The following is a 13,662-nucleotide window of genomic DNA, read 5'->3' as shown; positions in this document are numbered from 1 at the left end:
AATAAAAGATAACTTCAGTCGAAGATGCTTAGGGCAGATGATGGCACCTGGAGATATTTTGATAACATAGATACCTCTTGCTATTCAAACTCAGATAGACCAAAAGAGACAGGTTTTCCCCATCCCCCGCCAGAGGGTGCACAAATACGACCAGAATTTGTGAAGTCGAGTCAGAAATGAATGAAATTTGGAAAATAATGATCTACTGAAATCCTTCCCCCCCACACTGTTAACCCTATGTTACAGTTGGGGAAACGGAGTCTTTTTGTAGAGGGGATGGACAGAAGGTAGGGAGTTCTCTTCCAAACGTGCAGGCGGCAAGCAAAGCCAAGAATCTTCTTTGTGGTGGAGTTAGAGATATATAAAATAAAGATCGCTCCTCCCCTACCTCTGCGGAACGTGTATGTGTATGTGTGTGTAAGTGTGTGCGGCCACAAGCCTTTCCGAATGAGTGACAGCGGGAGCCCATCCCTCCAGGAGACGCGTGCAGAATGACCAATGGGATGGATGGGGGTGGATGGGTACCAGTCTCCGCAGAGGCCGGGGTGGAATTCGCTGCGCCCCACCCCTTCCACCCGCTCCCCTTCGCCCCGTAGGTCCTTCCACTCTCGCTCCTCCCCGGGGCACATCTCTTGAACGCAGCCCCGGGGGCCGAGCACGGGGTGGGGTGAGGGGCGAGGCTTGGGTCCGGCGACCCCGGGCTGCGGTCCCATCGCTGCAGAGCTGCGGCTGTGGACGCTTCGCCGCGAGGCCCACGGCCGCCCGGGCGCGGATATGTAAAGCAGCTGGCGGCGCTGGGCGGGGCCTGGACGCGATGCAAATGAGGAGGGCGGGGCTGGCCCGGGGCTCCGCCTCCCTCCCCCGCAGCTGGGGCCAGCGGTGCCAAGCGCAGCTGGACGAGCGGCAGCAGCTGGGCGAGTGACAGCCCTGGCTCCGCGCGCCGCGGCCGCCAGAGCCGGCGCAGGGGAAGCGCCCGCGGCCCCGGGTGCAGCAGCGGCCGCCGCCTCCAGCTCCTCCCCGGCCCGCAGCCCGCGGTCCCGGGGCCCCGGGGCCGGCACCTCTCAGGCTCCGGCTCCCCGCGCGCAAGATGGCTGACCCGGCTGCGGGGCCGCCGCCGAGCGAGGGCGAGGAGAGCACCGTGCGCTTCGCCCGCAAAGGCGCCCTCCGGCAGAAGAACGTGCACGAGGTCAAGAACCACAAATTTACCGCCCGCTTCTTCAAGCAGCCCACCTTCTGCAGCCACTGCACCGACTTCATCTGGTGAGCGCGCGCGCGCAGGGCACCTTTCCGGGCCCCCGAGGGCAGCGCCGCGCCGGGGACCCCGTCTCCGCGCCCTCTGCGCCCTCCGCACCCCGGGACCCCGCGTCCCCGGACTCCCCGCTCCGGACCCTGCTGCCTGGGACTCCCGAATGGACAGTCCTGCGTTTGCCCTGTCCCCACCCCGATCCCAGACGGTCCTCCGCGGGGCGCCTCCTGCCCTCTCCTGCTCCCAGGCGCCTCTAGAGCGCCCAGGGGCAGCGTCGCGGGCGCCTTTGCTCCACCTGGCTAGGAGCGCGCGGGGTCTGTGCCTGCCCTGGAGGGCAGCGCCTCGGGTGCTCTCTGACCCGGGGTTCCCTATCTCTCCGCCTGCTTCCGGGCGCGAGGAGCCCTCGCCCCCCACCCCTTGTTTCCGGAGGGCAGCGCCCTGGGTGTCCTTCTCTATCTCCCTGCGGGCATGGGACATCCTTTCTCCCTCCTCTTTGCCTTCGAGCAGCGCCCTGTGTTATCTCCCATTGCCCCTTCCCGAGGGCCTGGGTTCCCCTTTCCACTCCTCGGTCATATCACTGCGGGCCCCTTTCTTCCCCGGTCCCTTCAGTAGTGGGGCATCCTTTCCTCCTTCCCAGTCCCCCTCCCAGGGGACACCACCGCCGCGGGGTCACTCTCGCCCTCCCTCAGAATGCGTCTTTATCTATTCTCTTTTCCGGAGGATGCTGGGGCATCTGTGGGCAGATCTACTGCCTGCCTTCAGCCCCTACCCCGGGAAACGCTCCCCACTATCCCGCCACCTGGTGGTCGCAGCCTTCTCTTTTCTGCAGGAGTGAAGGGAGATGGGGGTTACAGCCGAGCTCCCACCTACCCCCACAAAGGCGGAAGACTCTTGGGCACCCGCCTGTGGTTGGGAGTTTGCACCTGGGGTGCAGAGGCAGGGAGGAAGGGGGGTGACTCTGTGGGGAACTAGCTGGAGGCTGGGCTCCCCCGGGCTGCCTGACATACACCTCTTTCTGCTTTTGCAGGGGCTTCGGGAAGCAGGGATTCCAGTGCCAAGGTAGGCTCTGGGGCTTTGGGGATGCTATTTGTGGGAAGAGAGGGTGAAAAAGACTTTATAGAAGTTACTGAGTTAGGCAGAGAGTGAAAGAATTACATTGGTCAGAGTGACCTCCCAGGCTAGGAATTCTTCACCACAACAGGGTCCTTTTAAGGGGTGTGTGTGTGACTGGGGCCGATGGCGCTGGGAGGCTTACATGCCAAGGAAGTGCACCTACCCTTCCTGCCTTCCCTGCTCTGGAAGAGTCAAAGCAGCCTCCTGAAGCAATCCTGGCATGGTCAGTTCTGCTGGGGGAGAAAGCGTCTTCCCGGGACGTTTCTGGGAGAACCTGTCCCTCTTAGTTCCTCCCCCTTTCTCTGCCCATGTCCCTTCCTTATCTCACCCAGGGAGGTTCTGCCTCGCCCTGCCTTGCAGAGGTCTCCGCAGGTGGCTGCTGCTCCTCTGCAGATGGCACATCCCCTAGAAAGACGACTGTATTTGTCTCCTGGGCCTCCTCTCTCTCTGAAAGAAGTAGTTCCAGAGGGGGTGTTTCTCAGACCCTGGTTTAAATCACCCTATCTTCTGGGTAGAAACAGAAAAGTCTCCAGGGCACTGGTTACCTGAGTTCTTGCATCTGGCTTGAGATCCTGGACCCTAACCAGGGGTATCAAACCTGCTGGTGGTGACTTGGTCACGTGTAAGGTGCCCCCCTCCCCCGTCTTTGGGGCTCCTGTCTGAAAGACAGATTACAAATTGGCTCTCCAGGACCAAAAGTCACGCGCAATTCTGTGTAGCCCTTAGGGTGTCTTATTTGTGAATTTGATGTGAACATTTTAGAACCGGGAGATTTCACATGCACATCCTAATTTCCAACTTTAACTTTGCTGAGAAATCGTCTGACTTTCGCGTGAAAACAATCGTTTGGAGCTGAGAGCCGTTGTCGTAGATGGGGAACAGCTTTACCATTTTGTCTCAGTTGATCCCAGTTGGGACCACTTCATCCATTTCTGGCCCCTGTAGGCATTTAAATTTGCAACCTCTCATCTGGAAAGTTTGTGTGTGTATGTTTTTTTTTTTTTTTTTTTAATTTTCTCTTAGGCTTGGCAAGATTGAGTTTGGTAAGAAACAGTGCATTTCTGGGTTCTGGGGTATTGTATCTTTAGGGGCAAATTGACCACCACCCTGGGGAGCTGGGTTTAAATCAAAAGAAAGTATTTGAGTGTGGAAGAGTCTGACATGTGACTTAGCACTGACTGACAGTTTTGTGGCTGCACCTCCACCCTCCGGGGAAAAGTAAAGTGATCCCTAGTGAGTGTAGGTGGCATCATCAGTGGTGCAGAATGTTTGCTTGCTGGCAGCATGGCACTGTGCTCCTCTGAGACTTGTGCATACTCTTCTGAGATCGAGGCCCCAGTGGGCTCAGTGAGCCCTGCCAACCTACACAGCCTCTCTTACCAAGATTTGGATCCACTGCCCCACACCAGAGGACTCCTCAAGTCTTTTTAAGTGGCAACAACTTAGGCCCTGGTGCAAACAAGTTTGGACTGTTTTCTAGAACTTTGACCCCTCAAGCAAAACACCAATAGTGTCTTGGTGCTGGAATATGTAATTTCTTCTTTGAGGTTGCCTTTCACTTCCATGAATCAGTTTCAGTCTTTGTCTCTTGCTGAGGCCGGGGGCGATTTTTAAACATTTTTACCACAGCTCTTCTATGCCACCTGCTCTGTTGTTATTGATGGATGGGAAAGTCACTTTGGAATGTGCAAGGCATGACACATCTGAAATAGGAGATCCTCTAACTCAAAGTCTGGAAGATAACAGGACTTTTTTGATGTTATGAGAAAAAGGCAGAATTAAAGTTTGTCATGAAATATGGCCACTTTAGAGATAGGAGTGCCTTTTTTTTTTTTTTGACAGAGTCTCACTCTGTTGCCCAGGCTGAGTACAGTGGTATGATCAGAGCTCACTGCAGCCTCAAACTCATGGGCTCAAGCGATCCTACCGCATCAGCCTCCTGAGTAGCTGGAACTACAAGTACACACCACCATGCCTGTCTAATTTTAAAACAACTTTTGTAGAGAAGGGGTCTTGCGATGTTGCCTAGACTGGTCTTGAACTCCTGGCTTCAAGCAGTCCTCCCACCTCAGCCCCGCAGTGTTAGGATTATAGGTGTGAGCCGCTATGCCCCTCTGGAGTGTCTATTTTTTAAATTGCCTTTCTTTTTCTCCTCCCTGCCTCCTGACCAAGAGGCAGTGTAGAGAAGTGGGCCTGTGCACAGGCTACCAGGCAAGTCCCTGTCGGTCTGAATCCTGGCTTTGAGACTTCTCAGGCGTATTACTTAGCTTCTCTGTATTTCAGCCTCCTTGTCTATAAAACGGAGCCAGTAACAGTACCATAGTGTGGCTGAGCAGCTCCAACTCATTGCAATATCCAAGATTCTTGGGCCAGAGCTTGGCACAGAGTATGCTCAGAAAATATCAGCGCTTATGATTGTCCCCAGACTAGCCCAGTGGTGGGGCAGCTGGTACGAGAGAAGACTGGCTCTGCAGGGTTGCTTTGCTATGGAACTGCCTGCCAGGTAAGAGTCGAAATTCAGCCATGAACTTCTGGTCACTCTGTGTAGCTGCTTTGACAGCATATTCCATTTGGGCAGGAGTAGGGAGGAGTGAGGGGAGGGGCAGATTGGCAGTCCCTGAAATTGAGATGTTTAGAATGGGAACATACAGGAAGGAGGGAAATTTATCCCTGGTACTCAGTATTGCCTGGGACTAATTCTGGAACCACTGAGGAGTTCCTTAGTATCTGATTGTTCTTGGTACCAAATATTTCCTCTGAAAGTGAATCCACTTACAATGGAATCAACAGTTTATACAAAACACATAAGGTTTTATGATCTCACTTAAGTCAGCAATCCAGAACCCAGGGCCTCAAGTTCCTTTCAGTTTTCTGCTCTGCCATCCCTGCGGAGTGACAATTATCTTCTGGTCCAAGAAGGATGCTAGACTGTGGAGTCCTCCCTCACACCCTTCTTTCAGCTAGCAGGAAGGAAGAAAGGGGTAAAGAAGGGCAAATAGCACATGCTCGGTGTCACTTGGGGAAGCTGCTCAAGATCCTTCGACTTATATCCTATTAGCTAGGGTTTAATCACATACCCACACCTTGCTGCGAGGGAGCATGTGGGAAATGTAGTGTTTATTTCAGGCAGCCACTATTTAGAGGATGTTTCCATTTCAAAAATATAAGCAGAGAGAGGATATCGTCTCTGCCACTCCGGTAGGAGGTATGTAGGATGATCTCAAGGCAAAGAAACCATTGAGAGTTACCTTCATGCTCTATATGGAAATTGGGTACACTGCTATGGGTTGGGAGAGGAAGGATGGAAAACTCATAAACCACAGGAAATTATGGATTTCCATGTGCTCAGGGGAGCTTAAGAATCGATTTTCTTGCTTTTGTATGATGATAGGACAAAACTTCAGGTTGACTGCCACATAATTTCTCCCTTTTTGTTTCCACTCTGTCTATTTCTTATAAAACCACTCTCTGGGAGGTAATTTAAGAATGTATTTGATGACAGGGAACTGGGGCTGAAGATCCCTATTGTAAAATTGCCTAAATTCTAGAGTAGAAGTGGAACTCCTTTGACAAGCAAGGCAGATTTCTCTCTATGGCATTATTTTTTCTTTTCCTTTTTTTTTTTTTCAAGACAGAGTCTCGCTCTGTTGCCCAGGCTGGAGTGCAGTGGCACCATTTCAACTCACGGTAACCCCCATCTCCCGGGGTTCAAGCGATTCTTCTGCCTCAGCCATCCAAATAACTGGGATTATGTGGGATTACGGGGGCCCACCACCACGCCTGGATAATTTTAATATTTTTACAAAATTATGTAGAGATGGGGTTTCACCATGTTGGCCAGGCTGGTCTAAAACTTCTGACCTCAGGTGATTCACTTGCCGCGGACTCCTAAAGTGTTGGGATTATAGGCATGAGCCACAGTGCCGGCTGTCTCTATGGCATTCTTTACAGGAACTTAGGACCTGCATTTGAGCTTTAATTGTAATTAATTAATTCTACCCAAGCCGTTGGGTAGAATGAGACTCTTATTCTCAGAAGACTTTATAGTTTGGTAGTGAGAAAAACCTTCTTCCTTTTTTTTTTTTTTTTTTTAAATTTTGTTCTTAGAGACAAGGTCTCACTGTGTGGCCCAGGCTGGAGGGCAGTGACATGATCATAGCTCACTGCAGCCTCACACTCCTGAGCTCAAGCGATTCTCCTGCTTCAGTGTCCTGACTAGCTGGGACTGCAGGTGTGTGTCACCACGCCTTTTTTTTTTTTTTGGAGACGGAGTCTATTCTGTCATCCAGGCTGGGGTGCAGTGGCATGATCTTAGCTCACTGCAACCTCCACTTCCCGGGTTCAAGTGATTCTTGTACCTCAGCTTCTTGAGTAGCTGGGACTACAGGCATGTGCCACCATACCTGGCTAATTTTTATATTTTTAGTAGAGGTGGAGTTTTGCCATGTTGGTTAGGCTGGTCTCGAACTCCTGACCTCAGGTGATCTGCCTGCCTTAGCTTCCCAAAGTGCTAGGATTACAGGTGTGAGCCACTGAACCTGGCCAAATATATATTTTTTAATTTTAAATTTTTTTTTGTAGAGATAGCGGGTCTTGCTTTGCTGCCTGTGCCTGGTCTCAAACTCCTGGCCTCAAGCCAGGAGTCTCATTCTGCTTTGGCCTCCCGAAGTGTTTTTTGTTTGTTTTTGTAAAGGAAGTGAATTTGGTAGAAATAGGCAATAAAATATAGAGATTTGGAATTCGTAGCAAGGAGTTGGAGTCCAGCAGAACTGGGTATATATCTGTGATGGGCCGCTTACTCCCTCTGTGACCTTGGGCAAGTCATCCCCCAGTAGCAACCTTGGTCTCCTCATCTGTAAAATGGGGATAATAGTACCTAAGTCGTAGGGTTGTGGTGAAGAATAATGAGGTGGAGCTGAGAAATAGCCACAGCAAGTATCAATGACTCTAAGTGAGACCATCAGTGTTACTTGATTCGCAGTAGGAAACTGTGTCAAAGTGGGACAGAGTTCATTCTGGAACTTGTTAAATGACTAGGCCTCTTTCATGCACTTAGATAGTTTCTCTTCTTGGGCGTATTTCTTCCTGGGTATTGGGTAACACCAGTGAGTGCTCAGTTCAGTGTCTGGGCCCAGAAACCCAGGCCTGGGTAGCATTGTCTTTCCTTCTGAGAAAGATCTGAACCTGCCATGGACTCTCTAGAAAAACCCCAGCGCACAAATTTTCTATGAAAAGCTAGAATTGATGATTATAATGAGTAAGTTGGCTCTTCTTTTTCTCATGTAGATTAGAAAACATGTTTTTAAATCTTCTAATTGAAATTATTCTTAAAAAAACCCCAAAGCCTGACATGACTCCGACCACAGTTGTTTTCATCAATATCAATTCTATCAAATCAAATATAAGTTTATTTTAGTGTGTAGTTAACACATATAGATTAGAAGAGTGTGCACTTTTTTATACCACAAAAAATGAAAGGTTAATTTTATTTTCTATGAAAAGCTAGAATTGATGATAATGAGTAAGTCAGCTCTTCTTTTTCCCATGTAGATTAGAAAACAGGTTTTTAAATCTTGTAGGTATAATTATTCTTAAAAAACCCCAAGTCATGACATGGCTCCAGCCATTGTTGTTTTTTTCAATATTTACCCTATCAAACAGAAGTTTATTTTAGTGGGTAATTAACACATGTAGATTAGCATAGCATACGTGTCTTTATATAACAAAAATGAATCAAAGGTTAATTTTATTTTGGGCAGTGTTCCCTAGAAATGTATAATATGACCTCATGCACTTCAGGTTGAATTTTCTTAGTAAAATCATAAAGAGGGCCATTTTTTCAAAAAATCACCAAGTCAGGCTGCAAGTTTAGAGGTTGCTTCTATTGTTTCACTTCTCTTTCTTCCCAGAAGCAGACCCCAGAGACCTGTGAGCCAAACTCCACTCACCTTTTAGCTTATTCTAAATGTGTCCTGCGGGCTTCTATGTGAATAAAAGGCAGAGGCTTTTTGACTTCGTGTTTGATGATCTGGCTTTTTTCTTTTTTTTTTCCACCTGAAGAAGGATTTCAGGCTCAATGTCCCAATCGAAATAAGAATCTTTGAGTGGGTTAACGCTGAGTCTTAAAAAGGAGGGCTGATTTGTTGGATAGGCAACAGCAAATTCATTTTTCACTGTGGAGCACTCAGGAGGAGCCTGAAGCTTTGTCACTGGGCAACAGAACGTCTTTCTAAGTAAATATGGAAAATATGACCTTTGAAAATCTAGATGATATGATATACAGATTCTTAGGAAATAATTTTTAAAAAATATATTATTTCCGAGCACTAATGATACTCCAGATACTGCCCACAACTAGATGCAGCATGTTTATAGTGTATCTAGGCCAATAAAAAAGAAGATATAGAAGAAGGCAATTGGTCAAAAAATTAACTGAAGGTTTGAAAATAGTTTTATATACATTTGTCCTGTTGGAGTCTCTCTTTTCTCGAATCTGCTTATCCTTCTGTCTCTGTCTCTCTGTTTCCGTCTCTCTCTCTCTCACACACACACACATGTGTATACACACACATATATGTAAGTAGATGAATATGTCATAATTTTCACAATATGCATCTTCTTTTGCTACTTTTCAGATACAGGTCATTACATTACTAAGTATAATTTAAAAGCTATGGTCTGGTCTTTTAACTATGCAGTTGAATTAATTCTTGGGTAGATAGGGGGATCTGCTGAAAAGTTTGTCTCTGATTGATGCCTTCAAAGGTAAGTCCTTTATGTTCTGGCATTTGCTCTAATAACATGAATTCTTTGACTTCATTCATCCAATCTCCTCATTGAAATTGTGTGAAATTCCACAGATAGAATGTTAGCCTTTTTACAGAGAATACAACATCCTCAGTGTTTACATATGGCATTTGGAGGTGTGATGGCTGCTTGAAAATCCAGTAGGAAATTCGTCTGTTCACCACATACATTCATTTATTCATCCATCCATCCCTCCATTTGTCCGTCCATCCATCTCTCTTTTCATCATCCATCTGTTTTTCCATTTATCTATTTGTCCATCCATGCATCCATCCATTCACCCATCTTTCCATTCTCCTTCTAAAAGTTCTCTCTCTCTCTCTCTTTCTTTTTTTTTTTTCTTTGCTTTAGACAGAATCTCACTCTTTCACCTAGGCTGGAATGCAGTAGTGTGATCTTGGTTCACTGTAACCTCCGCCTTCCAGGTTCACTGAGTGATTCTCCTGCTCAGTCTCCCAAGTAGCTGTGGTTACAGGCTCGTGCCACCACACCCAGCTAACTTCTGCATTTTTAGTAGAGACAGGGTTTCACCATGCTGGCCAGGCTGGTCTCTATGACCTCAAGTGATCTGCCCACCTCAACCTCCCGAAGTGCTGGGATTACAGGAGAGAGCCACCATGCCTGGCCTCACTGGTTAAGTTCTATGTGTCAAGTTCTATGTGTCAGGAGCTATTTTAGGTGACAAAATATGATGATGAATGAGATTGAGAAGATTTCTGTTGTAATGGAGCTTATGATGTAGTGGGGGGAGATAAGACATTCTACAGATCGTTGCACCCATATTTAATCTCATTTTTATTAGGTACTTTGAAGAAAATGCACTGGGTACTAGGAGAAGATATAATGGGAAGCTAACTTATGTAATGGCTGGGGATACAGTCAGTGGTCTGGGAATTAAAAAAAAAAAAAAAAGCCCAACTTCTCCTTCTCATTTTCTGAGGTAACTGGAGAAAGTCTGAGTTGTCAAGGAACTACAGCTAAAAATCTGTATTGTAAAACTGCCTATATCCTGGGTAATATATGCAATAGGGCTGAAGGCAGTGGCTCATGCCTGTAATCCCAGCACTCCAGAAGGCCAAGGCAAGAGGATTGCTTGAGGCCAGGAGTTCAAGACCAGTCTGGGCAATATAATGAGACCCTATCTCAATTAAAAACAAAACAAAACAAAATATGTGCAGGAGACTTATCTTTGTGACATTCTATGGAGAAAGCCTAAATATTTATTTGTATCATGGCTGCAAGTAAGATGAGTAAGTATTTGGTAGAACTAGCCTGTTACTTTGAGATGGCTTCTTTCCCAGTTTGACAGAGAACTTCATCTCCTCTTAGTTAATGACTCAGATAATGAGCTGACTTCCTTTTTGTTTAGGGTTTGCAGTTTGAGGTGGCTGTTCTAAAGAAGAAAAATCAGACAATTTCAGAGGTGGAGGAGCAAGTCTGGGCCAATAAATAGAAAATAAATAAAAAGAGAGAGCACAGCATTTCAGTGAGAGGCTTTTTGAGCTGAAAGTCAGTTTTCAGGGGGCACAAGATTACTCACATTGCCTCCCAAATACCTTCCTCACCCTGTGTCCATCTCTGATATATTACAACTCTTCATTCCTTTGACTTGGACAGTATTTTCTCTTGTTCAGAAGATACTTTATAAGTAGTTTAACAATAAACAGTGTTGACTCACTTAGAGAGAAAGGACTTTTGTCAAGTCTGTCTTTCTGATTTCATTAAGGAGAAAGTCTCAGTTGGTATTAATAGGTCTTTAACACCCCTCTAACACAAATCTGGGCACTTAGTAGATATCTGTTGAATATTCTTTTTTTTTGTATTATAAAGGAACTACAGGGAATTATGAGAATATAAAAATATAGGCCAGGTGTGGTGGCTCATGCCTGTAAAGCCAGCACTTTGGGAGACTGAGGTGGGTGGATCACCTGAGATCAGGAATTCAAGACCAGCCTGGCCAACATGGTGAAACCTCTTCACTACTAAAAATACAAAAACTAGCTGGGCATGGTGGCATGTGCCTGTAGTCCCAGCTACTCGGGAGGCTGAGGCAGAAGAATCGCTTGAACCCAGGAGGCAGAGGTTGCAGTGAGCCAAGATTGCACCACTGCACTCCAGCCCAGCTACAGAGACTGTGTCTTAAAAAAAAAAAAAAAAATCAGTTTCTACCTGTGAACCAACTTTTTTTTTTGGGTCAGCGGTGTTACACTTTTACCTAATGTTGAGCCTGGTTCTGTTCTACCCTGGGCTTGATTCTGTACTGGCTGTTCCTCCTTGTGAATAGAGAAGGGAAGTTCAGTGTCTTTCCTGGAAATTTTTGGTGTTGTAAGGATGCTTAGTGTTCTAGAGGGTTGAGAGGAACAGCAAGGACAGGATCTGGTAGAGACGGCAGCTTTTATTCAGAAGTGCTAAGCTGTTAATCATTACCATGGTTGTTATTACCTTTTAATTGACATTTGTCCTGCTTGTTTGTGGTCTCCTGGGCATCTCCTTCCCCCTCAGCCCACAGACAGTTGCCCTACAGAGTCAGGAAGAGAACTCAAGCCCAGACCAGAGAGCTCTGATCCACTTTTATTGGGTCTTGGAACTGGCTAAGTAGATGGAAATTAACTGGTTCAAGATATGCAACATCATTAGTTCAACCATAACTATGTTCCTGGGGTGAATTCTAGCTTTCTTTTTCTTTCATCTTGCTACTTCCCAGAGACCAGACTTTGGGCCTCTAGGGAGGGAGTATCAAATTGGACTTGAGAGTTCAAGCTCAAATCTGGCCTAATTTTAAATCCTGGTTCTGCTTCTCCATGTCTTCATGACCATTGGGTGGGTAACATATGATCCTGCCTCTATCTATCTGTCTGTCTGTCTGTCTGTCTGTCTATCTATCTATCTATCTATCTATCTATCTATCTATCTATCCACCCACCCATCCACCCACCCATCCAGCAATCCATCCATTCATTCATCCATCCATCCATCCATCCATTCACCCATCCACCCAGCCATTCTTCCATCCATCCATCCATCCACCCACCCACCCATCCATCCAGCTATCCAACCGTTTTTCCATTCATTTAATATATATTTATTGGGGGCCTACTACATATCAGGTACTGTTCTAGGCATTGGAACTAGAACAGTGAATAAAACAGCATCACTGACTTCATGGAATTTACATTCTAGTAGAATAACAGTGATAAGTAAATAACATAGAACAGATATATTGTATAATGTCAGGTTGCCATATGGGCTTTGAAGAGAAATAAGACACTGTCCTCACCCTTAAAGATCTTCCTGGTCTTTTAAAAGGAGAACAGCACATGGCCAATTAGTTCTGAGACATAATGTAAAGTGCTACACCAAGGATGTAAAAACACTTTGGATGGCATCCCTACTCCTCCTCGGACCGGTGAAGATTCCACAGAGGAGGTGACATTTGGGAACAGTCTTACAGCAGGAGTGGGAGTTCCCAGATTGACAAGGGGATGAGGGCAGGGGAGGGTGTTTCAGGCACAGGACAGGACAACGCAGTTGAGATAGTGAGGAGAGAGAATAGGGCATATGCAGGGAACAGGAAGAAGAGGGTGTGAGGGAGGGAGGAGCAGGTGGGAGACGAACGTCACATCAGAGGGGTTGGCCCCTGTGAAGGCAGTGTAGTGACTAGGAAGTGGTTGTTGTCACTGTTTTAAAGTGGGATGTGTGGGGGTGAGTGAAATGGCCAAATGTTTGAAAAAGAGGAGCATGAGATGCCTTTGGCAACAATACTTGCCATGACTCAAATCCTGAAATTCCAGGCCTGCAGGGATGGAAGTCAGGCAGGAGAAACTGAAATGGCCATTTATAAGCAGTGGGGGTGCCTTACCGGAGCACCTCGGGGCTGTTGCTGTTTTTCACACCCTAAAGAGACATTTGGAATTTCATGTCAGTCATATTGTTAATTGTTCTATTTTGAGGGTGGTTACTAGGTTATTTTTATGGTTCTATCAATAGGGATATCTCTCTTCACTGCATCCTTAGACGTGGAGGGCCGTAGAAATGAATTTTCCTCTGAAAGGCATCCTCCCACTCCTTCTCCCTCTCCACTGCTGTCACCCAGTGGGGACGTGTTTATTGAGTACATGCTGCACATGGTGGTAAAGAGTTGGTGTTTTGGAGAAAGACAGACTTCGGTTTAAATCTTGACTTCTTGCCGTGGGACCTTAAGCAAGTTACTTAACCTCTTTGAGCTTCTGTTTTTTCATAGTTAAAAGGATATAATAATAAAACCTAGTTTATGTGAAGTGTTTCTTAGCACCCTACCTGACATATATACAGTAAGCACTTGATAAATGGTAGTTATTTCTGTTCTTCCTAGGACTGGGCACTGTCCTTGTCCTTACTGAGTTTATAATCCTGTTGGGGAGGCAAGATGAATGCTCTTGAATCAAGGAGACGATGCAAGAATGGATGTGCTTACATGTCATGGTCAATAGCATTAGCTGCACCTTACCATGGATCTG

At 46.7% G+C, this 13,662-nt stretch overlaps 1 protein-coding gene across 2 annotated transcripts in view; it reads left to right on the top strand.

The window, feature by feature from the left end:
* Nucleotides 1–610: 610 nt before the first annotated feature.
* PRKCB (protein kinase C beta) overlaps nt 611–13,662 on the top strand; it is a 382,718-nt gene continuing 369,666 nt past the window's right edge. For both annotated transcript variants that reach the window (XM_025370488.1, XM_025370487.1), the window contains exons 1-2: nt 611–1,260; nt 2,274–2,305. In XM_025370488.1, the coding sequence (XP_025226273.1) occupies nt 1,088–1,260; nt 2,274–2,305 (205 nt within the window). In that variant the 5' untranslated portion in view covers nt 611–1,087. The remainder of the gene's footprint in view (nt 1,261–2,273; nt 2,306–13,662) is intronic.

This window comes from Theropithecus gelada, chromosome 20 (genome assembly GCF_003255815.1).
Source record: "Theropithecus gelada isolate Dixy chromosome 20, Tgel_1.0, whole genome shotgun sequence".
NCBI lineage: Eukaryota > Metazoa > Chordata > Mammalia > Primates > Cercopithecidae > Theropithecus > Theropithecus gelada.
Note: the sequence above shows the minus strand (reverse complement) of the source record. Positions and strands in the feature narration are given on the sequence as shown.